The sequence below is a fragment of the Euleptes europaea genome, chromosome 16 (assembly GCF_029931775.1).
Source record: "Euleptes europaea isolate rEulEur1 chromosome 16, rEulEur1.hap1, whole genome shotgun sequence".
Taxonomy (NCBI): domain Eukaryota; kingdom Metazoa; phylum Chordata; class Lepidosauria; order Squamata; family Sphaerodactylidae; genus Euleptes; species Euleptes europaea.
In genome coordinates, this window is record NC_079327.1 from 1,920,196 (window position 1) to 1,945,054 (window position 24,859).

Sequence of the window (24,859 nt, forward strand, 5' to 3'; positions counted from 1 at the left end):
TTTCGTACAAGAGAACCACTTTTTACTACATTATTTCCCAGAATACAGACGTTATTTGAACGATAGACATTAGTGATTCCCTCCACCGCAGAAGTTACGCAAATACTTTATCTGTGTTAAAGATGGTGAGTTGCACAGAAATTGGATCTTACCTGTTGTGTTTTTCTAAACTCTTCCAGAAGTTTTAAGGCCATGTCATAATCTTTTAGCAAATGATATGCGATGGCATATCCAATCCATGAAGCCCTCTGAGTGGGCCGCAGCTGTAGTAGCTGATAACGGGTCTCCTTTAAAAAGAAAACAAATGGGCACCAAATAAGGGAAATCTGCTATTTTTAATACAAAATATTTAAATTTACTGGGGGTGGGGGTGGAAATCAAGCCTCAACAAAAAAGCAAGGAAAAAACAGAAACGTTAAGTGAGACTTCCTGGTAGGTAAACCAGGAATTCCACTCAGAATTCCGCTGCAAGCTTCATCATGTTTGCTCTGAAATAAATCTCATATATTGATCATTATCACTGCTACAGTTCTCAAAGAACACACACACAGTCTGCAGCAGGAGTAGAGACCAAATCCAATTCTGATTTCTCATCAAGACAGCTTTCCACATAATTCTTTGGGTGTGTGGGGATAATTTTAAAGAAGAATAAGAATTGCTTTTTATATCCTGCTTATTTCTACCTTTAAGGAGTCTCAATCCAGCTTACAATCGCCTTCCCCTCCCCACAACAGACACCTTGTGAGGTAGGTGGGGCTGAGAGTTGAGAGAGACCTGTGACTAGCCCAGGGTCACCCAGCAGGCTTCATGTGGAGGAGTGTGAAATCAAACCCAGTTCTCCAGATATAAGAGTTTGCCGCTCATGTGGAAGAGTTGGGAAACCAACCCGGTTCTCCAGATTAGAGTCCGCCACTCATATGGAGGAGTGGGGAAACAAACCTGGTTCTCCAGATTAGAGTCCGCCGCTCTTAACTATTACACCATGCTGGCTCTCCAACTGATTTGTTACAATTATTCTAAACAATTGTGGCTTTCTATTAACTCTCTTAAAGTATGAAATTTTCAAATTCTGCATTTGTAGGAAGGTTGCAAGATGAAGATTGATGTGTCCAATTCCCCTACCTTGATCAACAGAACTCAAAGTAACATCCGCTAGACCCCCCCCCGCTCCAAAAAACACAGACAGAGCACCTTATTAACTGCTGCTGTTAAGTTTAACGCAGAAACAGAAGCATCTTAATTTTTAAAACTGTATTAAATATAAATTGCTTACTCTGTATCCTTCAAGGTCCCGCATTTGGATCTGCAACAGCGAGAGGTCTCTTAGGATTTGTAGATTGTCCTTATCCAATTTGAGAGCATTTCGATAGCACTTAATTGCTTCATCGTATTTTTTATCCGAGCGCTGCAAGAGGCCGTACACATGCCAACCTGACATAGTTAAGGATATAAGCAGGAATCCCCCGTTTTCTGAAAAAACGTTTGTATGCAGTTCTGGAAAGATCTATCAATTAGGGTAATTCATTTATCACAGCTTATGAGCCATGAGCTGACACACATATAAAACTGTTTCATTCTAGTGTTAGTTATGGGTGTGGCCTGCAGATCATAAAGTAATATGGGGAGAATGAGCTGTATGATGTGAATCTTCAATAGGGTGCCAGTTCCAGGTTGGGAAATACCTGGAGATTTTGGGGATGGAGTCTGAGGAGGGCGGGGTTTGGAGAGGGGAGGGACTGCAATACCATAGAGTCCAATTGCCAAAGCGGCCATTTTCTCTAGGGGAACTGATCTCTGTCTCCTGGAGATCAGCTGTAATAGTGGGGGATCTCCAGCCACCACCTGGAGGTTGGCAACCCTAAACTTCAGCAGTGTTTAATGTGAACTGTCCTTCTAAAAGACTATTCAATAACAAAAAGGACACAGTGCTTCGGATCCTTTTCTTATTCTGTAGAAGAATAATTCTATTAATGGATTCCCCCCCCCCCTCCTAGTGGACTAAATACTGGAAACCGAGGTAACTGGATAGTCTGACGGCTTCCTTTGACTATGGAATAACAAACATTGTTCAATAACTGGATGAAATAATCCAGTTCTGAAACTCCCATGTTTAAACACCACAGCAGGTCTATTTCTGTACATTCATTCAAAGCCAGAACCTTCTGCTTCAAATTTCTGATCATAGGGAGAGGCTGTGGCTCAGTGGTAGAGCATCTGCTTGGCATGCAGAAGGTCCCGGGTTCAATCCCCAGCAACTCCAGTTAAAGGGACTAGGCAAGTAGGTGATGTGAAATATCTCTGCCTGAGACCCTGGAGAGCCACTGCTGGTCTGAGTACAATACTGACTTTGATGGACCAAGGGTCTGATTCAGTAGAAGGCAGCTTCATGTGTTCTCGCCATCTGAGCAAGGCACACATGAACATATGAAGCTGCCTGGTACTGAAACCAGGCCATCAGTCCATCAAGGTTAGTCTTATCTACTCAGACTGGTAGTGGCTCTCTAGGGTAGACGTCTTTCAGATCACTTATAATCTGATCCTGTTTAACTGGAGATGCCAGGGACTGAACCTGGGACCTTCTGCATGCCAAGCAGAGGCCCTACCACTGAGCCACGGCCCCTACCTTAAGGTAACAAAAAGGCAGAGAATGCTGGAAGGTGCCATTTTAAACCATTCATCATTCAGGGATGGAAATGAAAAGGAAATTGGATTAGATTAGGGTGACTTACTATCTATTCAGGAACCCGGTTTTATAGGCAGAGGTAGTAATGTCCCACATTTTAGAATTCACTAGACTTACACATTAGGGCTGTCAATTTGGTTCGTCGAAAAAAAGCCGAATTTCCCCCGATTCGGTGGTTTTTAGTTCGGGACGAACCGAACTCAAAAAAAGGCGGGAAACGGGGGAGCAGAATTCGCCGACTTCAGGGTGTTTGGCGAATAAATTCGGCAGATTCAGGGTTCGCCTCCCCCCACGCGCCTTCACGGGGCTTCCATGAAGGCGCACGGGGGGCGCTTTAAACAGATCTGTGCCTTCCAGCTGGAAGGTGCAGATCTGTTTAAAGAGCCCCCAGCGCGCCTTCATGGAAGCTCTGTGAAGGCCCGCGGGGGGGGGGCCCCGAATTTTCCCCTGAACTCCGGATCTCGCGTCGAATTTCGCAGATCCGAAGCGGGGGAGTTCGGACTTTGGCACGTCCCGAATTTAAAAGGGCCAAATTTTGCCGAAGCCGAACTTTACCCAAAAAATTTTTCAACAGCCCTATTACACATTACATTTTCAAATATTAGGCAATATCTAATCATCTTCAAAGTACTCTTTAACATGCCAATCTGCTACGTATGTTTGAGAATAATTTTGGAAAAGGCGTCTATTCAGAAGGGAAGTCAGTACACTGTTTCAAAGGATACAGACATGACTTTTAACATCATTTCGAAGACCTTTGCGAACAAATTCATACGCTTCTTCTTTCTTCCCTAAGCAATTCAACGTAAGTCCTTTCATAGCCAATGTCTCTGTAAGAGATTTTATCATTTGTGAATATGGAGAGTCCAAGCCATACACCAATAACAAGGTTTAACACAATGCAAGTATAATACACCTATCCAATCCTCTCTTGGGATGAATGGACTCCAGTGTACATATGAATCTCCATCTTCCCACCCATCTGTAAGAGCTTCCCAATTTACATCAAAAAAGGGGGGCAGATCGGCATGGAAAGGCAGCGTAACAGAGAGTAGGTAGGGCAAGGGAGAGCCCATGGAAAGAATTCAGACTGCAGATGGAGGATTTGACCTTACCGCCGTGCTCAGCAAATTTTGGATTGGAGAGGATCATCTTGCAGAACTTGAGTCCATTTTTGTATTGTTTTTGTTCGTAACATTTCTAGGGGTAAAAAACAATCAGGTCACGCCATGTAAAAAAAAGTAAGTCGATACAATTTAGCATTCAAATCTACCAGCTCCTTCAGTGGAATCATCAAATCTTAAATGGGAAAAGACCACGGTTTAGTTCGATTGCATCTGAACACGTGCAAAGAAAGGCTGACAGCTTTAAGTTAAAAGAAGTTTTGGGAAGATGAAACTCTGAAGCAGATAAGAGGGGTGAATTTCTCCAACTGTTTCTCCACTCATAATTACTCCCATCAACCTGCCCTCTGACCAACGAGCGTTTACCCTCACGGGAAGAAAGACTGCAAGGGAGAATTTGATGTGTAGGAGATATTCTGTCTGTTCACATTATGCCAAGATCGAAAAGAACCATATTGTTTCTCCTGTCTGATTAAAAGTATAAATATTACCACCATCTCATGATTCCCAATGGTATCAGAGTTCTTGCAACTATCTTTTATCACATTCACGGTTTAGCATAGGTTAAAGATGATGCATGTAATAACTTGACAGCAGAAAAGGGCAGTATCATTTGAAAACAAACACACAGTGGAAGGTTTAAAATATACTGCACGAACGTACAAGGGGACCTAGCAATTAGAGGTCTTCCAAACAAAACTGAATCAGCATCTGTTGTGGCTATTTTAAGTATACACCGCAGTATCTTGAGACTTCGAAGACTATAGAATCATAGAGTTGGAAGGGACCACCAGGGTCATCAAGTCCAACCCCCTGCACAATGCAGGAAATTCACAACTACCTCCCCCGCACACATAGTGACCAGAAGATGGCCAAGATGACCTCCCTCTCATCATCTGCCTAAGGTCACAGAATCAGCATTGCTGACAGATGGCCATCTAACCTCTTCTTAAAAACCTCCAGGGAAGGAGAGCTTACCACCTCCCGAGGAATCCTGTTCCACTGAGGAACCGCTCTAACTGTTAGAAAATTCTTCCTAATGTCTAGACAGAAACTCTTTTGATTTAATTTCAACCCGTTGGTTCTGGTCCGACCTTCTGGGGCAACAGAAAACAACTCGGCACCATCTTCAATATGACAGCCCTTCAAGTACTTGAACATGGTTATCATATCCCCTCTCAGTCTTCTCCTCTTCAGGCTAAATATACCCAGCTCCTTCAACCTTTCCTCATAGGACTTGGTCTCCAGACCCCTCACCATCTTTGTTGCCCTCCTCTGGACAAGTTCCAGTTTGTCTACATCTTTTTTAAATTGTGGTGCCCAAAACTGAACACAGTACTCTAGTTGAGGTCTAACCAGAGTTAGTTGAGGTCTAACCAGAGTGGAGTAAAGCGATACCATCACTTCGCGTGATCTGGACACTATACTTCTGTTGATGCAGCCCAAGACTGCATTTGCCTTTTTAGCTACCGCATCAAACTGCTATCAGTCCAACCTCTTGAATTTTCAGCCTTGCCTGTAAAAGTCAGAGCTGCATTTATGCATGAGCTATGTAAACTGCAGTTCCGGTTACTGCAGGGGTGTCAAACATATGGCCCGGGGGGCGGATCCAGCCCCTTGAGAGCTCTTATCCGGTCCGTGAGCCAGCTAAAGCAGCCCCCACCACCCCACTTCACTGAAAGAGTGTTGTTGTTTTAAGCATGTTTTAAACATGTTTGTATTTTAAGTAAAAATAATGTCATTAATTGGCTTTTCCTATGTCTTCTATAAAGTTTGTATCTCCGGTTTTACAGTCCACCTGGCCTGGCCCGACCAAGTGACAATTATGTCATCTCCAGCCCTCGTAACAAATGAATTCGACACCCCTGGTTTATGGCCCCGGACTGTGAGGTTCCTCTAAAATTTATTTTTTTTAAAAACCACAAATATTTACACCAAGCTTAATACCTTGTCTTTCTCTTTGTGGCTCAATCTGGCCTACAATTCATAACTAACACAATATAACTCAGAAAAAAAAAAACACCGTTAAAGCCTGAGAAAATTCCTGTAGCTCAAATCCTATCAAACTACTTAGCAAATACAACTGTTTGGCAATGCCTCCTAAAAAAACCTCCCTGGCCAGCACTCCCCATACCTCCTCCAGAAGCCCATTCCATGTAGGAGCTACTATTGAGAAGCAACAGGCTCTAGCAGATGCTAGAAGTGTAATTGGCACATGAAGACCCAAGGAAGGAGAGATGGTCCTTCCATAGGGTTGCCAACCTCCAGGTGGTGGCTGGAGATCTCCTGCTATAATAACTGATCTCCAGGCGACGGAGATCAGTTTGCCTGAAGAAAATGGCCACTTTGGAAGGTGGACTCTATGGCATTGAAGTCCCTTCCCTCTCCAAACCCCGCCCTCCTCAGGCTCCACCCTCAAAATCTCCAAGTATTTCCCAACCCGGAGCTGGCAACCCTATCCTTCCAGTATGTGGCTCCCAAAACATGAAGAGGCTTGAAAGGTTTCTAACCAGCACTTTGCACTGAACTTGGAAACAAACTGGCAGCCAGTGTAGTTCTCACATACTTCATGACAAAGTTAAGAGTAGTATTTACTGTACTGGTTCTGGTTACAAATATTGAAACCGATAATACCCATCGCATTAGTCTACCTGTTCCACCACTTGTGAATGCTAGATGGGACACATGCCAAAAGTAACTGCTCCTGTGAACTGGCTCTCTTCTAATAAAAGCAATCACTCGGCTGTTCTAAAATTAGGAACTTATTTTTAGCAAAGAGCAGTGGAGTGTTAGAGCAACTTGCTGAGTAGCATACCATAACTACACAGCAAAAGCAAGATACTCCAGGAGAGCGATTTGTGCGAGAGCCATAAAAAACCCAACAGTGTTAAGTGCCAAGGAAAGAATAAAGTTGTGAAATTCACAGAAGAGTTCACCACATTTTTTTTAAATTAAAGGTGGTGAAAAAGTCTTTGTTGCAGATACTGTTAGTAGAGTTCCACCCATGATAACAGGCATGCAGAGGAATTTGCGCATAATATCACTATTTGCAAACCTAACCTGAAGTCTTAGCAAACCTGGATGACAAAAATTCAAAAGAGCGATCTTCACCTCACAGACAGAGAATTATACTGTTCCATCAGGACAAGGATAGGACATACCTACATGCTGACAGCCAGAGCGTTTGGAGTAACAGTGAGGAATACCTACAGCAGGACTCCCTTCAGAAATCAGGCACTTTTTAGCTTTGCTACTCCTATAATCAAACACTGAACTGAAATGTGCACTATAAAAAGATGCCTAGTATTTCAAGACTGTGCACCATCTATGATATTATGCGCTCTACGGTAATTTGAATGTGCGCAGAATCACATTTCTCAGTATCAATAGAGAGTCTGTGTCGAGGTGTATTTTCATAGCCACATAGCTGGAGTTATACAACAATAATCCAAATTTCTGGCTGCAATCCCAGAAATAAGAATGTTCTGGACAAAGCTAATTGCTTTTGCTGGGAATGCCGCACTTTGATGCTTTCAAAAGATCTGCCACCGATGTTATATAAAGCTATTTAAAAGTGAAAATCCCAGAGCACTGATGACTTCTACACACTCAACCCTTGCTTCAGGGTTGGTATGGTATTTACAAGAATCTTATTCCCTTATCCCTGTGTTGAAGCAGGTCAGTGCCTTTCGGGTGACTATGCTCTTAGAATCGACCACTTCCTGAGAAGTGGTATGTTATCTTATTCAGTTACTCAACTACTTGACTCACTTTAAAAAGTAAGTCTTTTTACTGATGTGCTCCAATGTAATTATGTGTATATATATATGTGTGTATATGCAAGTATTACAAAGTCTTAAAATTCAGTAACAATGTATACAGTAAAGCAAGCAAGTTCTACATACTATTCAGTTTTAAAATCCAATACTTAAAATATAACAGTCTGATTTAGTTCAAAGTATCTAATTCACATTCTAGAATAATATATTTGTAAAGCCATGCATACCAATACCATCTTCTGAGCCTCCCTTAGAGGTCTGAAATTCTAGCCCTTTCCCTGCCTGTATTTATACTGTTTCAATCACCTTGAAAAGAGGCTGTCTTGAAAAATCTCCATGCATTGGAGTAACAGTTTTCTGCACTGTTTTAGGAATGTTACCACACATGCTCAGTTGCTCTACTACAGACTACCATATAAGGACTTCCACTTCCAGGAGGCTAAGAATACTATTTCTTAAACAGTCAGTTTTGAGTTTTGTTATACTTTATATAATCAATTTTATCATAATTCTCATCTCCAGAAAAATACGTTGAGATTGAACCTATTCATTAATTTCTAGCATCATGTCTTCATGTTTAAATCTTAAACAATATATTGTTTACATTACATCATTACATCATTAGTCAGCCTTGGAGTATAGAGGGTGGAGAGCATTTCTGCACTTAGATATGAGGCTAGGTTTTACAAAAGACAAATCACTTTTTCAACGAATGTTGTTAGATAACAATGAACATTTAATATCTAAGATTTACAAGATATTACTGATTTTGTATACTGAACAAGACCTTGTTAAACCAACAAAGACCTTGTTAAACCTAGTCCCTTTAACTGGAGATGCCGCGGATTGAACCTGGGACCTTCTGCATGCCAAGACTGAGCCATGGCCCCTCTCCATAGTTGAACACATGAAGCTGCCTTCTACCGAATCAGACCCTTGGTCCATCAAAGTCAGTATTGGTTCTCGTAGGTTATCAGGGCTGTGTAACCGTGGTCTTGGTATTTTGGTATAAATACCAAGACCACGGTTACACAGCCCGGATAACCTACGAGAACCAATGAACTCTGACCATGAAAGCCTTCGACAATAAAGTCAGTATTGTCTACTCAGACTGGCAGCGGCTCTCCAGGGTCTCAGGCAGAGGTCTTTCACATCACCTACCTGCCTTTAACTGGAGAAGCTGGGGACTGAACCTGGGACCTTCTGCATGCCAAGCAGATGCTCTACAAACTCAGCCATGGCCCCTCCCCTAATCAATAAACTATGGCAATAAAACCACTCTGGACTGCAGCACTGTTTTAATCACCCCACACAGCAACGTCAAGCCTCGTACATATTTGGCGACCTGTAATTTGATGCAGGTATTTATACTTACAAAGTGATGACTGCGCACAGGAGACAGAACTATAAAGCAGATGCCAGACAAAAAGCACATACTTGTTAACGGCTCATGGACCAAGGAGTATAAACAAGAAAATGGGTTGTGTACAAATAACCACGCTCGGTTATGTGAAGACAAAAGGCTTACAGTGTAATCTGGCAACTGGGTATCATTTACATACGGATGATAACATTTATTATATATAGCCAAACACCGTTTACCATCAGTCGCAAAGATCATAAAACATAAATAACATCATTAAACAACCAGATCTGAGAGTGTTTATCATGTTAATACGTTTCACCCCTCAGATACAACTTTTGCCTATCCTTTCTCGGCTGCCAAGGTCAACAAGAACCGAGAAAAGGAAGATCAGCTTCTCTGCTTCCAAGGGAGAGTTTAAGCCCCTCAAGAGAGCGGCAAGAAATTTTGTTCTAGGCTCTGTGTAAAGAGGGTAGGACAGATTATAATGAGACAGATCTTATGGAACTGCAGCTCCACAAATACATTAAGCGTGAGGCAAACATTTTCTGGGAGCAGTGACAGCCATTTGCCTACAGAAGACAAGGGAATTATTAAGCAACGAGACTGAAAATATTGATGGTGTTGCAGTAAGAAGAAGAGTTGGTTTTTACATGCCGACTTTCTCTACCACTTAAGGAAGAATCAAACTAGCTTACAATCAATCTCCTTCCCCTCCCCACAACAGACGCCCTGTGAAGTAGGTGGAGCTGAGAGAGCTGTGACTAGCCCAAGGTCACCCAGCTGGCTTTGTGTGTAGGAGTGGGGAACCCAACCTGGTTCACCAGATCAGAGTCCACCACTCCAAACCACTGCTCTTAACCACTACACCACACTGGCAGGACAGCTGCCCATTCTGAAATAGGGGCATCTTGCAGAGTTGCATTTTGTTTTACATATTTTACATAAGTTGTGCTAAGAAATATGCTTTGCTTCAGTTGCGAGGGCAACCTGGCTACAACATCTGTCACCCCATTGATTGCCAGGGTTGATCCGGCTGGCTAGACGGTTGTCCCCTACCTCACTCACCGCTGCACGTGCTCCCCTCCCAAAGCTGTGTGCTCAGCGGAAGAGGAAAACCATCCCAGATAGGAGCGTACAGTTCTTTGGTCAAGGGTGTATGATAGCGGCAGTCCCCTGCTAGAACCTCCAAACAGGCTCAAGGTTCAGTTCTGTTTTTAGTTTCCTACAACCCTAATCCTACTATATTGTTTATTAAATATCCCATCCTGTAGACCAGGGGTGTCAAACATAAGGCCCGGGGGCCGGATGCAAGCCAGCCACCCCCTCTCACTCTCAATCTGGGCTGGCGAGGCCCTCGTAACAATTTATAGTTCGACACCCCTGCTGTAGACTGTATTGAAGTGATGGTTATCATTTTACTCTGCTCTGGATAGACCTCACCTAGAGTACTGTGTTCAGTTTTGGGCACCACAATTTAAGATGTAGACAAGCTGGAACGTGTCCAGAGGATGGCAACGAAGATGGTGAGGGGTCTGGAGACCAAGTCCTACAAGGAAAGGTTGAAGGAGCTGGGTATGTTTAGCCTGAAGAGTTTCCGTCTAGACATTAGGAAGAATTTTCTAACAGTTAAAGCGGTTCCTCAGTGGAACAGGCTTCCACAGGAGGTGGTAAGTGCTCCTTCCCTGGAGGTTTATAAGCAGAGGCTAGATGGCCATCTGTCAGCAATGCTGATTCTATGACCTTAGGCAGATGATGAGAGGGAGGGCATCTTGGCCATCTTCTGGGCATGGAGTAGGGGTCACTGGGGGTGTGGGGGGGAAGGTAGTTTGGAATTTCCTGCATTGTGCAGGGGGTTGGACTAGATGACCCTGGTGGACCCTTCCAACTCTATGAGTCTATGATTCTATGACTCGCTCTGTGTAATCCGCCTTGAGTCCAAGCAAGAAAGCCAGACTATAAATGACGTTAATTAATTAATTAAATCCATGACTCCGGGCGGTGGGCAAAGGAGGCAACGAGTGATAACACAACAGCTTCACTCTTCCAGGCAAAGGTAGGCTCGGGAAGAACCAATCTTTGCCTGGCGTTTTGCAGGATCACTCTTAAGGTGGGACTGCTTAAAAGAAAATCTTCCAGCGGGACTCCTTTCCGTGCCCACTGAAGGATGAAAATCCCCGGAAGCTTAGCAAAAGTTTTGTGCCCGCTTTCAAAAGCCTCATGGCGATGACGTCATGGGTACCAACTTCACTTCCTAGCTGTCACGGAAATTGTGTTCTGTTCCTTTTTGTGGCCAGGAAGCGCCACAACAGAAGCGCAACATTTGTATTTGTGGAGAGGACGACAACTTGTTTACGTCTCTCTCTCGACTGCCTCACAAGCACGAAGGGGTGTCATTCCACGCCATGCCTTCCTTGAAGATGTGGGGCAGTCTGGCCTAAGGGGGCTCAGAGAAGCCACCAAGAGTCACCAACAGATAGTCCCCAGGTGCTCTCCCTGAGAGCCAGCGTGGTGTAGTGGTTAAGAGCAGTGGTTTGGAGTGGTAGACTCTGATCTGGAGAACTGGGTTCGATTCCCCACACCTTCACATGAGCGGAGGAGGATAATCTGGTGAACTGGATTTGTTTCCCCACTCCTACACATGAAGCCAGCTGGGGGACCTTGGGCTAGTCACAGCTCTCTCAGCCCCACCTACCTCACAGGGGGTCTGTTGTGGGGAGGGGAAGGGAAGATGATTGTAAGCTGGTTTGATTCTCCCTTAAGTGGTAGAGAAAAACCAACTCTTCTTCTATCTATATAAAATATAAAAAATATTTTTATAAAATATAAAAACCAACTCTTCTTCTATCTAAAGTATCCCTGCACTGCTAGGCCACTTGCAACCCCTCACCGCCACCTTTTCCACACAGATTATTCACCCTGGGTTTGATGCTGTTGAAAAGCGAGGGTTTCCCATTTCTCCACAGCATTGTGCTACATCACCTGGTGTTCACTGGATTTTACCTGGTATTTCCCAAACCTGCTTTGCTGTGGAGTTTCAAGAAAGATTGCAGCGGAGCCGGGACAGCCGCTATGTGTACAGGAAAGGTCGGATTTTCCTCGTCCCACCCACACAGCAGTCCTTTTCCTATAGTGGCCATTTCCCCCCCTCCCCCCCACACACACCAGGTTTCCCCCCAACCAACTAAATATGGTTATATCATTTTTTTTAAAAAGTTTCCAATCCTTTTTGTTGTATAGATATGACTCACTCTGATATCTCTTCAAGGAAAGGGGACGGAGAGTTTCTTGTTTTAACAAAATGAAAGCTGGAAATACAGAGAACCTGACAAATTGTTATGACATTATAATGACACTCTATAGCTGATTTTTTTTTAAAGCAACTCTGAAAAAGTCCTGGTAGCACAGGTGTGCTGTATTGACAACCACAGCAGAAACGGGGAAACCACAACAGCTTGGCTCTGTGAGCCAAACACCTGTTGTTGGTTGGCTGCAGTAAAGGAAAGGCAAGAGAACGCAGATCTCCTCCTCTTGCTCTTGAGAGCCAGCGTGGTGTAGTGGTTAAGAGTGGTGGAAAGTTGGAGAACCGGGTTTGATTCCCCATGAGTGGCAGAAGCTAATCTGGTGAACCGGGTTGGTTTCCCCACTCCTACACATGAAGCCAGCTGGGTGACCTTGGGCTAGTCACAGTTCTCTCTCGCAAGCAAACTGGGATTCCTGTTGCACATCACAAGCCACAGTTAGTACAAACCAGTTAACAATCAGGTACCAACCATGGTTTAGAATCCAGGTACAAACCACGGTTTAGAATCCACTCTAACCGAACACAGTTTTTCTGTGCAATCTGCAGTCACACATCAAACTAAACCAAAATTCAATCAATTCAAATCATTAATTATAAAGAGTAGCTTATCATAATACCTTCTAAGAAACCATTTTATTTCTAATCCTTACAGCAACTTTGTAAGCTAGGTCAATATTCCCCACCTCTAGTGAATTAATCGCAGAGATGAAATAGCTACACACCTTTCTAGTTTGTCATTTTACTACTTTTTTCATCACCACACAAGATATTCTGATTTTTATTACACATTGCTAGGTCTGCTTTTTAAAAATGGGGAGGGGGTACCAAAATCAAGCATAAAACTCTTATCAACACACCACAGTTCAGGGCTATTGTCCTAAAGGAGAAAACAAGCATAAAGGTGTCCCAAGTACTAGTTCAGGCTAGCTTGTTCTGTAACAAAATACCAATTTTGATGTAAAAGAAAGACTGGAAAACATTTCACGGCTTTGAATGGATAAAGATTTGTTATCGCTCCTGCCAGTGTTCCATCGCAAGTGCTATGAAGATTTATGTACCCCTATTTTGCTTTCAGCAGAATATAGTATTTAGCACCAGCCTGTCCACAACCAGCTTTCCCCCCCCTAGAGTTGGCAGCTAATGGATAATACAAATAAACCCTTATCAACTGATCGGTCAAAAAAAAAAAAGGGGGTGGAACATCATCATGTCTAGTCATACAGTAGTTCTCAGAGGGTCAGGACCCAAAAGTGAATCACAACTCTGGGTCCCTGCTTTACCTAGGAGAAAGAAGGGTTTATTTGCAAGTGACTTGCGAGGCCAAGAAGGTGGAGAAGGAACCGGGCACGTTGAGAGGAAGTGCAAAACAACCAATCTGAGCTTGCCCCTGTACCCTGTGCTCAATGACCATGAAATACAGGCTACTGTTCAGAAATGCTACATATCTATACATACTAAATATTAAAAATAAAATATAAACATTCAATGTTAACGAATTCTGGTGAAGTTACAGTAGACTCTGGCCATGTGAAGTTTCTTGATTCGTGGCACCACTTATTTGCAGTCATGAACACATACAGCTGCCTTCTACTGAAGCAGACCCTTGGTCCATCAAAGTCAGTATTGACTACTCAGACCGGCCGCGGCTCTCCAGGGTCTCAGGCAGGGTCTTTCAAATCACCCATTTGCCTAGTCCCTTTAACTGGAGATGCCGGGTTTTGAACCTGGGGCGTTCTGCATGCCAAGCAGAGGTTCTACCACTGAGCTACAGCCCTTCCCCAAAAGTGGAGATGCCAGGGACTGAACCTGAGACCTTCTGCATACCACACAGCTACCCTACCACTGAGCCATGGTCCCTTACAAACTTTGTCAGCCCAGGGAGGAGGAGGAGGAGAAGGAGGGCAGCCGGGGAAAGAAAGGGACGTCAGCCAGGGACTGACCCAATCAGTGGTCCGATCATGTGATGTGATCTCCAGCCTGTTTTGTCTTCCACTGTATGATCATCACCATCCCTGCATCATTAAATTTTGCAGGAAATGTGGTGGTTTTGCTCCTGGGAGGCAGCAGACCCCTGCTGCTCACAGATTTCGCCGTCCGCTGCGATCCCAGGAACGGGTCCCCCCACAAACAGCAAGCATCTGCTGAACTTTGCAAGTCAGTCCTGAGAAGCACAGTAGGTGTAGAAGAAGAAGAGTTGGTTTTTATATGCCGACTTTCTCTACCACTTAAGGGAGACTCAAACCGGCTTACAATCTCCTTCCCTTCCCCACAACAGACACCCTGTGAGGTAGGTGAGGCTGAGAGAGCTGTGCCTAGCCCAAGGTCACCCAGCTGGCTTCGTGTGGAGGAGCAGGGAAACAAATCCAGTTCACCAGATTAGCCTCCACCGCTCATGTGGAGGAATGAGGAATCAAACCCGGTTCTCCAGATCAGACTCCACCATTCCAAACCACTACACCAAGCTGGCTCTTATGTAGGAGCGGGTCTCACATCAAAATGTCTACGATGGGTAGCCATGTTGGTCTGTCTGTACCAGTAGAAAAGAACAAGAGTCCAGTAGCACCTTAAAGACTAACAAAGTTTCTGGCAGGGCGTGAGCTTTCATGTGTCACAGCTCACTTCTTCAGATACAGCTAGAATCTGAGTCCTTTTTTTGGGGGGGGGAGGTTTATTTGTATTATCCATTAGCTGCCAACTCTAGGGAAAAAAGTTTGAGAACCACGGTCTTTATTTGTCAGAAAAACAAACAGAGAATGATGCTCAGTGCAATTATTATTCAAGAATACTCCAGTATTGCACTTTGCCAAGCACTCTGTGAGTCTTTTCTCCCCACAGCCATGCTCCCCCTACCACTCCTTCCATTGTTGTCAAACGACATAATGATAAACAAAAAAGACAAGCCACATACATGAGGGCTTCGTTGGCCGAATTGGTATATCTGACCACAGTCAAATAATTAGCCCTCAGTTGTCTGACAATATTTAACCAGGAAATTGGTAGCTTCACATGTTAAGCCACAAACACAACTCCTGCGTTTACTTGGATGCCGCCTGCAGCAAATGCATCAAGTGCAGACAGAACACCTGCTTTTTCGACACCCTCAAAGGACCTTTACAGTTTGCGGTGAGAAATATGGGCGCACATGCAGCAGGGGTGGGGCTGTGGCTCAGTTTGTAGAGCATCTGCTTGGCATGCAGAAGGCCCAAGGTTCAATCCCCGGCAGCACCAGTTAAAGCGACCAGGCAAGTAGGTGATGTGAAAGACCTCTGCCTGAGATCATGGAGAGCCGCTGACTTTGATGGACCGAGGGCCTGATTCAGTATAAGGTTGCTACATGTGTTCACTTGAGTTTATGCCTGAAGTATGGAGCCACCGACTCAGGAGTCCTAGAATCATGGGAGATGGTAGAAGCTGCGCTTCATGCAACCTCGGAAGAGCTTACTGGAGACAGGAGAGAAATCAGAGAGCTCTCCAAGACAGCCTGGGGAAAGTTGAAAGAAAGTTTATCTGCTTGCGGTGGGAGGCCTAGCGAAAAACTCCTAGAACTTAGAAGAGCAAATCCTTCCCAGCCTTCTCTTCTCTCGCCAACCTGCCGCCGCCGGTCCTGAAAATCCTCTCAGAAAGCTGAGGAGCTGGTATGAATAAAATGTACCCCAGTCAAGGGGGGACGGGCCTGCAGTGAGAAGAAAACTGGCCAAATTTTTTACATTTAACCACAGGGGAGTGTTTGGATAAGCAGCTGTCTGGTGAGCAGAAATGAAGGCGGGGAAAGACCAGCTCCATCAAGTACTCCTCCAAACTTTTTGACGGGGTCCAAAGCCAGACGGGGTCCACTACATCAAAAGAAAGGTAGAGGTTTGTGGTAACCTTTGTGGTTGCACAAAAGCAGCCTATATGGGGAAGAGAGGTTGACTGATCAGGGGAACTGATCTCTGTCTCCTGGAGAGCAGTTGTAATTCCAGGAGGCTGTGGGAGGGGCCATGGCTCAGTTTGTAGACCCTCTGCTTGGTGTGCAGAAGTTCCCAGGTTCAATCCCCAGAATCTCCAGTTAAAGAGATTAGGCAAGTAAGGTGATGAGAAAAACCTCTGCCTGAGACCCTGGAGAGCCGCTGCCGGTCTGAGCAGACAAGACTGACTCTGATGGACCGAGGGCAGAAGGACGCAGCTTCATGTGAGACCTCCAGGTAGCACCTGGAGGTTGGCAACTCTGCCTGGGAGACTCAAAAGGGCCTGAACACAGGTGTCAGTGGCCCGTCTGCACCTCTGGACGGGGGCTTGGCTTTTCTCCCCTGCTCGTGCCAAAAACAAAACCCACAACAACCCAGCATTGCATGCACAGCTGGGGGGAGACCAGAGGCGCATCAGGGAGGGGACGGAAAGGCATAAGAACACAAGAAAGGCCCTGGTGGATCAGCCCCAGGAGGCCCCTCAAGTCCAGCAGTCTGTTCTCACGGAGGCCAACCAGGGGCCTCTAGGAAGCCAACTGCAGGGGAGGAGCAGCAGCAGCACCACCACCACCACCATCCTGGACGCCTTTACTTCGGAGTTGGCTTCCTGGCGACCCGACCCTGCGTTGGGGGCCAGAGGTGGCCACTCCTCAGCCCCCCCCCGTGCGCTCATCAGTCCCCCCAAGTGCGCTCCTCAGGCCTCCCCAGGTGCACTCAGCCCCCCCAGGTGCAGCCCCCAGGTACGCTCCTCAGCCCCCCAGGTGCACTTCTCAGCCCCCCCAGGTGCAGCCCCCCAGGTGCGCTCCTCAGCCCCCCCAGGTGCAGCCCCCCAGGTGCGCTCCTCAACCCCCCAGTTGCGCTCCTCAGCCCCCCAGGTGCAGCCCCCAGGTGCGCTCCTCAGCCCCCCCCAGGTACGCTCCTCAGCCCCCCAGGTGCACTTCTCAGCCCCCCCAGGTGCAGCCCCCCAGGTGCGCTCCTCAGCCCCCCCCAGGTGCAGCCCCCCAGGTGCGCTCCTCAACCCCCCAGGTGCGCTCCTCAGCCCCCCAGGTGCAGCCCCCAGGTGCGCTCCTCAGCCCCCCCCAGGTGCGCTCCTCAGCCCCCCAGGTGCAGCCCCAGGTGCGCTCCTCAACCCCCAGGTGCTCCCCTCAGCCCCCCAGGTGCAGCCCCCCCAGGTGCGCCCCTCAGCCCCCCAGGTGCAGCCCCCCAGGTGCGCTCCTCAACCCCCCAGGTGCTCCCCTCAGCCCCCCAGGTGCAACCCCCCCAGGCGCGCCCCTCAGCCCCCCAGGCGCGCCCCTCTGCCCCCCCAGGTGCGCCCCTCAGCCCCTTCGGCGCGGGCCGCTTGGGAAGGGGGGGAGAGGCGCCTTTCCTCGCAGCGCCGGCCGGAGGGCCGCCCGGGGAACGGGGGCGATGGCGAGCGGGGCCTCCCTCCGTCCTCGCGGCACGCCGCCCGGGGCAGGGGCAGCACCAAGGCCGGCCCGGGCAGGAGACGGGGACCCTCGCGCCCTCCCTCCCGACTCCTCCTCACCAGGACGCGCTTGAAGAGGTTGCTCTCCTTGGGCGGCAGCGGCATGGCGGGCGGGCGGCGGCGGGGAGAAGCGGCGCGCGCGCGGGGCGGCTACATGTCGCGGCCCGGCCTGCCTTGCCTGGGCCGCGCCCACCGCGCCGCTCGCCTCGCCTCGCCTCGCCTCAGCCCGGCCCCTTCCGCCGCCCCCGCCAGCCCAGGCCCAGGCCCAGCCCCAGCCCCAGCCCCAGCCCTAGCCCCAGCCCGGCGCCGCCACGCCCCGAGGGAGGGCCCGGCCCGGCCCGGCTCCCCTGGCCACCAGGCCCCGCCGGGAGGGCCTCCGGGGCGCTGAGGGGAAAGGCGGGCTGCGGGTGGCACGACCCCCTTCCCTCTGGGGGGGTAACAGGCCGCGCCTATTCGTGGCTGGGGGTGGCCCCCAGACCCCCCCGCACAAGGCCCCAGGGACCTGCCCGTGCACACAAGGACGTGTGGACGCCAGGGTCCGGCCTCTCCGGGGTCAGAGGCGCAGCAGGGCCTCTTGGGGGGCGGGGGGGGGCACACCACTGCTCCAGTCCCTTACTCCAGGCCTCTGTGCAAGACTGGTTTCTGGGGGTGGGTGGGTGGGTGGGGGGCGACCCCACAAAGAAGCCGGGGGTGCCAGAACCGGTGTTCGGACGGGGCACCCCGTGCATCTTCTTGCAGGGGACACTCTGTGGAGCCTGGGGAGGTGTACTGGAGGGGGGGGTCCCCAAGATTGTTTTTGGATGCAGCTAGAATGTGTTCATCTTGAAGGTGCTACTGGACTCTTGCTCTTTTCTATTACTGCAGACAGACTGACATCTACCCACCGTGAAGATTGTTTTTGTTAGCGCTGCTGCCCCGGGTGGGTGACGCTAAGGTTCGGGCCTTGGCGCTTCGTCCCGGGTCAAAAAGCCAGGCGCACAAACTAGTTAAATGAAAAGAATTATTGCGCACAATAAGACTCGGGCCGGCAAAAACAAAGGCTGCTAAGGACCATGAGGGATGAGCGCACGCCAGAGACCACCTTACGTGCGCTTTTACAGGATTTACAGACATCAAGTATGACACGCGATGCTCAGGTTTATGACATATAACGGTTGCCTAACGTAATGATAAAATATTAGTGCAATAATAATTGTAGCTAATTAATTGCATCTAAGGGAATCTTTTGAAATACAGACGCGTGTTTGAAATGCATAGACTCTCTTGGAAATGAACACTACATGATTGACATCACAGTTTTGATGATAAACATTTTGTGTATCTTCTGGGTGTGTTCTGAACTTATCCTTGTGATGTTCCCAAACAATGGACATCAGATGTCTCTGTTGGCGCTTCAAGTTTTCCGTCTATGCATAGTATACTGTTCTTTACACAAGCTCCCATTGGCATTTTCTCAGTGAGCCTCCCATGTCAGTGTTCCTTCCCCACAACATTTCTTCCCAGTGGGGCAGAGTGTAATCATGCAATGGGTTAATACAAAATCTAAAACAGAAAAAGATTAATTCAAAATCTAATATGACATGTCCCCTATCAGTTCCGGGGTGCCCGGTGTCTGTATGTGCATTTGTCCTGCGGGCACCCCACTTGGGAGCAGCTCGCACAAGAACCAGACTTTGGACCAGGACCCAGCATGCGCCATCTCGGAGGGCACAGTCCCCTGAATGTGGGGGTATATGATATGTGGTAGTTCTTTTGTGGTGCAGAGCCTTTAAATTGTCCTCAAAATCATTCAGGAACTAGGAAATGTGAATAAGGAACTGGAAATAGGGAATGAACTGAGAACTGGGAACCAACTTCTGCCTCCTCCAATTATATGAGTTGCTGTGGAACACAGACAGGACAATGCTGCTGCAGCCGTCTTGTTTGTGGGCTTCCTAGAGTCCGACATCATCAAACACTTATAAATTTTTGAGAGTGCAAAGAAGCCTGTAACTGGGGTGACACTTGGCCTTCCAAAACACATTACCAATAAAAGGAAGTATAGTTAGCGGGACTCCCTGCCCCAGGAGGTGGTGATGGCTGCCAATTTGGAAGGCTTTAAGAGGGGAGTGGGAATGTTCATGGAGGAGAGGGCTACCGGTGGCTACTAGTCAAAATGGATACTGGTCATGATGTTCCAGACCCTCCAAAGCATCAGCCTTCCGAGAACAATACCTCTATCTTGTCTGGATTCATCTCCAGCTTGTTCTTCCTCATCACTTCACCTGCCTGAAAGCCAAGACGGGAGACATCTGGAGGTTTAGCTGATGAAATACAGAGTTGGGTGTCGTCTGCATATTGATGGCATCCAACCTCAACAACTCCAGACAATCTCAGTAAACCTCAGTAAATTGGAGACCAGTCTGTAATTGGCCGCCTCATTGTCTGCCAATGAACATTTTTAAAGAAAAAGATCAATAGCTGCTTCTTTCAGAGGTCTAGAGAAAACCTCCCTCAGCCTGCAAGGCGTTAACAATTTTATCTAGAGATGCCAGCCTCCAGGTGAGACCTGGGGATTCCCCTGGAATTACAGCTCATCTCCAGACTACAGAGGTCAGTTTCCCTGGAGAAAATGGACGCTTTGGAGGATGGAGTCTACGGCACTGAACCCCCCTGAGGTCCCTGTCCTCCCCAGGCTCCATCCCCAAATCTCCAGGAGTTTCCCAACCTGGATCTGGCAACCCTACACCCCATCCCCCACCAGTTGCCGGGGGTGGGGGGGAACGACTTGGCAACTTTACTTTTAGCCAAGGATCTAATATTTTTCCTGGCATGATTTAAAAAGGCAGGAGGGGCCTGGGTCAATAGCACATGCTGCCTGAATCTCCATAACAAGCAGGTGCTTCTGACACTTGAGGTACAAGATGTGCTTTCATCTTGGCCTCCAAGTTGAAAAAAGATGAGAGAGATTTTATCGCCAGATAGCCTTGCAAAAACATCACTGCTAGGAGGCCAACTGACGTCATTAGCAAGTTTGGACTTGGTGTTATCAAGTCATAGACTGCTTTAAACAATCGTGTTGGACAAGATCCAGCTAGCACAGACAAAGATCGTGGCTTATGATTTGATCATGAATGGGGGGGGGGGTCCATTTAAGATCGTGAGGGTTCCTAATGCTTTTTTGGCCTCGTGGCAACACCGTTCATTTATTTTTATGGTGTTGCCCATGGGTGAGGATATGAGATGTGATGCTAGTTTTGTGCCGTTTCAGTGTAAAATATTGTGTGAATTCATGAGGATCCAGTTAAAAACTACTGGGTCTGACTCTTAGCCAGTCCCTTTTCGTTCTCCTTCAAGGTGCTTCCAACTGTTGGGAAGAAAAGGGTGTAAACAGAGACGGCAGTAGGTGCAGAGGCTCAGGAAGAAGAGCGCCCTGACTCAGCTACTCCCTGTCTTGGCTGTAGTGGAAGTACGGCTGCACATGAAATGCTGTAAATAATGTGTTCAGCGTTCCCCAAAAGACTTATGTCACTGCCTGCATTGGATCATTTAGTAGCCCATAGGGTTGCCAGCGCCAGGTTGGGAAATACCTGGAGATTTTGGGGGTGGAGCCTGAGGAGGGCAGGTTTTGGGAGGGACTTCAATGCCATAGAGACCAATTGCCAAAGCGGCCATTTTCTCCAGATGAACTGATCTCTGTTGCCTGGAGATCAGCTGTAATAGTGGGAGATCTCCAGCCACCACCTGGAGGTTGGCAACTCTAGTAACCCAGTATTCTTCCTCATTCATTGCATGTGGGCCAAGGAAGGGATATTGGCATATCACATGAACACGTGGAGCTGCCTTATACTGAATCAGACCCTTGGTCCATCAAAGTCTGTATTGTCTACTCTGACCTGCAGTGAATCTCTCAGGCAGGGGTCTTTCACATCACCTGCTTGCCTAATCCCTTTAACTGGAGATGTCGGGGATTCAACCTGGGACCTTCTGCATGCCAAGCAGATGCTCTACCACTGAGCCGCAGCCCCTCCCCACATCTGCATACTGAACAGACATGCACGTATCACCGATAGGTGGCCCTGTTAGTCTGTCACTAGCAGTAGTAGAAAAGAGCAAGAGTCCAGTAGCACCTTAAAGACTAACAAAAATATTTTCTGGCAGGGTATACTACTACTGCAGGGTATACTATACTACTACTGCAGACAGACTAACACGGCTACCCACTGTGAACTAGCAGTAGAAAAGAGCAGGAGTCCAGTAGCACCTTAGACTAACAAAATTTCTGGCAGGGTATGAGCTACCTGAAGAAGTGAGCTGTGGCTCACGAAAGCTCACACCCTACCAAAAAATATTTTTGTTAGTCTTTAAGGTGCTACTGGACTCCGGCTCTTTTCTGTATCAGGACAAAGGCACATGGTGAGCCACTGAGGGTGAGAACCAACAGGCCTCTCCCTTTCCTCTGTGTCAAGAGGAGCCATTCGCTGGCACGGGAGAAACCCAAGCTCTCTCCCTGGGCCTACCCTGGCACCCTTCCTTCATGGGAAAGTAATTCACAGTGGGTAGCCGTGTTAGTCTGTCTGCAGTAGTAGAAAAGGGCAGGAGTCCAGTAGCACCTTAAAGACTAACAAAAATATTTTCTGGTAGGGTAGGAGCTTTTGTGAGCCACAGGCTCCTTCATAGGAAAATAATTCACAGTGGGTAGCCATGTTAGTCTGTCTGTGTGTGTGTGTTAAGTGCCGTCAAGTCGCTCCTGACTCATGCGACCCTATGAATCAGTGTCCTCCAAAATGTCCTGTCTTTGACAGCCTTGCTCAGATCTTGCAAATTGAAGGCTGTGGCTTCATTTATTGAGTCAATCCATCTCTTGTTGGGTCTTCCTCTTTTCCTGCTGCCCTCAACTTTTCCTAGCATGACTGTCTTTTCCAGTGACTCTTGTCGTCTCATGACGTGACGAAAATACGATAGCCTCAGTTTAGTCATTTTAGCTTCAAGGGTCAGTTCAGGCTTGATCTATAACCCACTGATCAGTAACACTCTCCTCCAACACCACATTTCAAAGGAATCTATTTTCTTCCTATCAGCTTTCTTCACTGTCCAGCTTTCACACCCATACATAGTAATAGGGAATACGATGGCATGAGTTACTCTAGTCTTGGTGGCTAGAGTCACATCCTTACACTTCAAAATCTTTTCTAGCTCCTTCATGGCTGCCCTTCCCAGTCTCAATCTCCTTCTAATTTCTTGGCTGCAGTCTCCCTTTTGGTTGATGGTGGAACCAAGGAATAGAAAGTCTTGAACAATTTCAATTTCCTCATTGTCAACCTTAGTCTGTCTGCAGTAGTAGAAAAGAGCAAGAGTCCAGTAGCATCTTAAAGACTAACAAAAATATTTTCTCGTAGGGTATGAGCTTTCGTGAGTCAGCTCATACCCTGCCAGAAAATATTTTTTGTTAGTCTTCAAGGTGCTACTGGACTCTTGCCCTTTTCATGGGAAAGGCGGCTGATCCTGCCCGCAGCATGCATCAGCTGGGCTGAGCGTGCATCCTTTACCTCCCGCAGCACCGCGGCGAGGTAAAGGTTAAACACAGCGTGCGCCTGTGGCATGCTGGGAGTTGCAGGGGGGGGTAGCGAGGCTGCTGGGAACTGTAGTCCTCCCGTGCTTCCCAAGAGGAAGCTTCCGTGTTGCAAGGCTTTGCGTCCTCCCCGGTGGTTGCCACGTGGGTCGATGGAAATCCGGGATTTGTGCGCTGTTTGCATCAGGAACCGGCCGACTAATAAGTACGACGTGACTTAATCCCCCCCCCTCTAGGTTTTTGTTTAGGGACAGGTGTGCAAAGGTGTGTCCTTGGAGCGCTGTGCAGATGCCCCTCTGCCTGCAAGAAGCAGGGCGCGCATCTGCAAATGAGGGTTGCCAGCTCCGGGCTGGGAAACCCCTGGGGATCTGGGGTGGGCGGGTGTCGTGCTGCAGGGTCTTCCCCTCCAAAGCGGCCCTTTCCTCCAGGGGGATGGGTCTCTGTCGCCTGGAGGTGTTGGTGGGGCCAGGGAGCTCGAGGGGTCTTGCCGGGAGGCTCTTTGGTGGGCAGGGTTGCCAGCTGGTCTGGAGGAAAATGTCCTGGCCCTTGATTAATTTATTTAAGTTTATTATTTTTTAAAAAAAAATTAAGCAGAGTTAAATTGCGGAACTCCCTGCCCCAGGATGTGGTGATGGCTGCCAACTTGGAAGGCTTGCAGAGGGGAGAGTGGACATATTCATGGCTACTAGTTAAAATGGATACTTGTCCTGATGCATGCCTATTCTCTCCAGGATCAGAGGAGCAGGCCTATTATCTTAGGTGCTGTGGAGCACAGGCAGGATAAATGCAGCTGCAATCATCTTGCTTATGGGCTTCCTGGAGGCCCCTGGTTGGCCACTGTGTGAACAGACTGCTGGACTCGATGGGCCTGGGTCTGATCCAGCAGGGCTTTTCTTATGTTCTTATGTGGATAGGGCTATCCATGGCCAAAATGGATACTGGTCATGCTGCATACCTATTCTCTCTAGTATCAGAGGAGCATGCCTATTATTTTGGGTGTGGTGGAATCCAGGCAAGAGAATGGTGCTGCAGTCGTCTTGGTTGTGGGCTTCCTAGCAGCACCTGGTTGGCCACTGTGTGAACAGACTGCTGGACTCGATGGGCCTGGGTCTGATCCAGCAGGGCTTTTCTTATGTTCTTATGTGGATAGGGCTATCCATGGCCAAAATGGATACTGGTCATGCTGCATACCTATTCTCTCTAGTATCAGAGGAGCATGCCTATTATTTTGGGTGTGGTGGAATCCAGGCAAGAGAATGGTGCTGCAGTCGTCTTGGTTGTGGGCTTCCTAGCAGCACCTGGTTGGCCACTGTGTGAACAGACTGCTGGACTTGAAGGGCCTGGGTCTGATCCAGCAGGGCCTTTCTTATGTTCTTATGGAGATCAGTTGCAATTCTAGGATATCTCCAGGCTCCACCTGGAAGTTGGCAACCCTATGTAGTTGGACATCACTTAGGCTTTACCCGGTCTGGGCCAGGTGGCAAGTATTTCTTACTCTTAGCTTACACTTTTTGTCCCCAGTGAAGGACAGAGCGTGACTGTTTCAATTTTAGTTGATTTTGTTGAAGGTGGGATCAGAGGTGCTGTGGAGTACTTGATGTGTAATATGAGGGTTAACATATTTACTCTAAACTAGCATGTAA

The 24,859-nt window shown here is 47.7% G+C and overlaps 1 protein-coding gene across 1 annotated transcript in view; it reads right to left on the bottom strand.

Moving 5' to 3' along the window:
* Positions 1 to 17,771, bottom strand: part of NAA16 (N-alpha-acetyltransferase 16, NatA auxiliary subunit) — a 31,529-nt gene extending 13,758 nt beyond the window's left edge. The window contains exons 1-5 of the mRNA XM_056862100.1: positions 17,726 to 17,771; positions 3,799 to 3,883; positions 3,409 to 3,513; positions 1,274 to 1,431; positions 153 to 287 (exon numbers count right to left, since the gene is read on the bottom strand). Of these exons, the coding sequence (XP_056718078.1) occupies positions 153 to 287; positions 1,274 to 1,431; positions 3,409 to 3,513; positions 3,799 to 3,883; positions 17,726 to 17,770 (528 nt within the window). The 5' untranslated portion in view covers position 17,771. The remainder of the gene's footprint in view (positions 1 to 152; positions 288 to 1,273; positions 1,432 to 3,408; positions 3,514 to 3,798; positions 3,884 to 17,725) is intronic.
* Between the last annotated feature and the right edge of the window lie 7,088 nt (positions 17,772 to 24,859).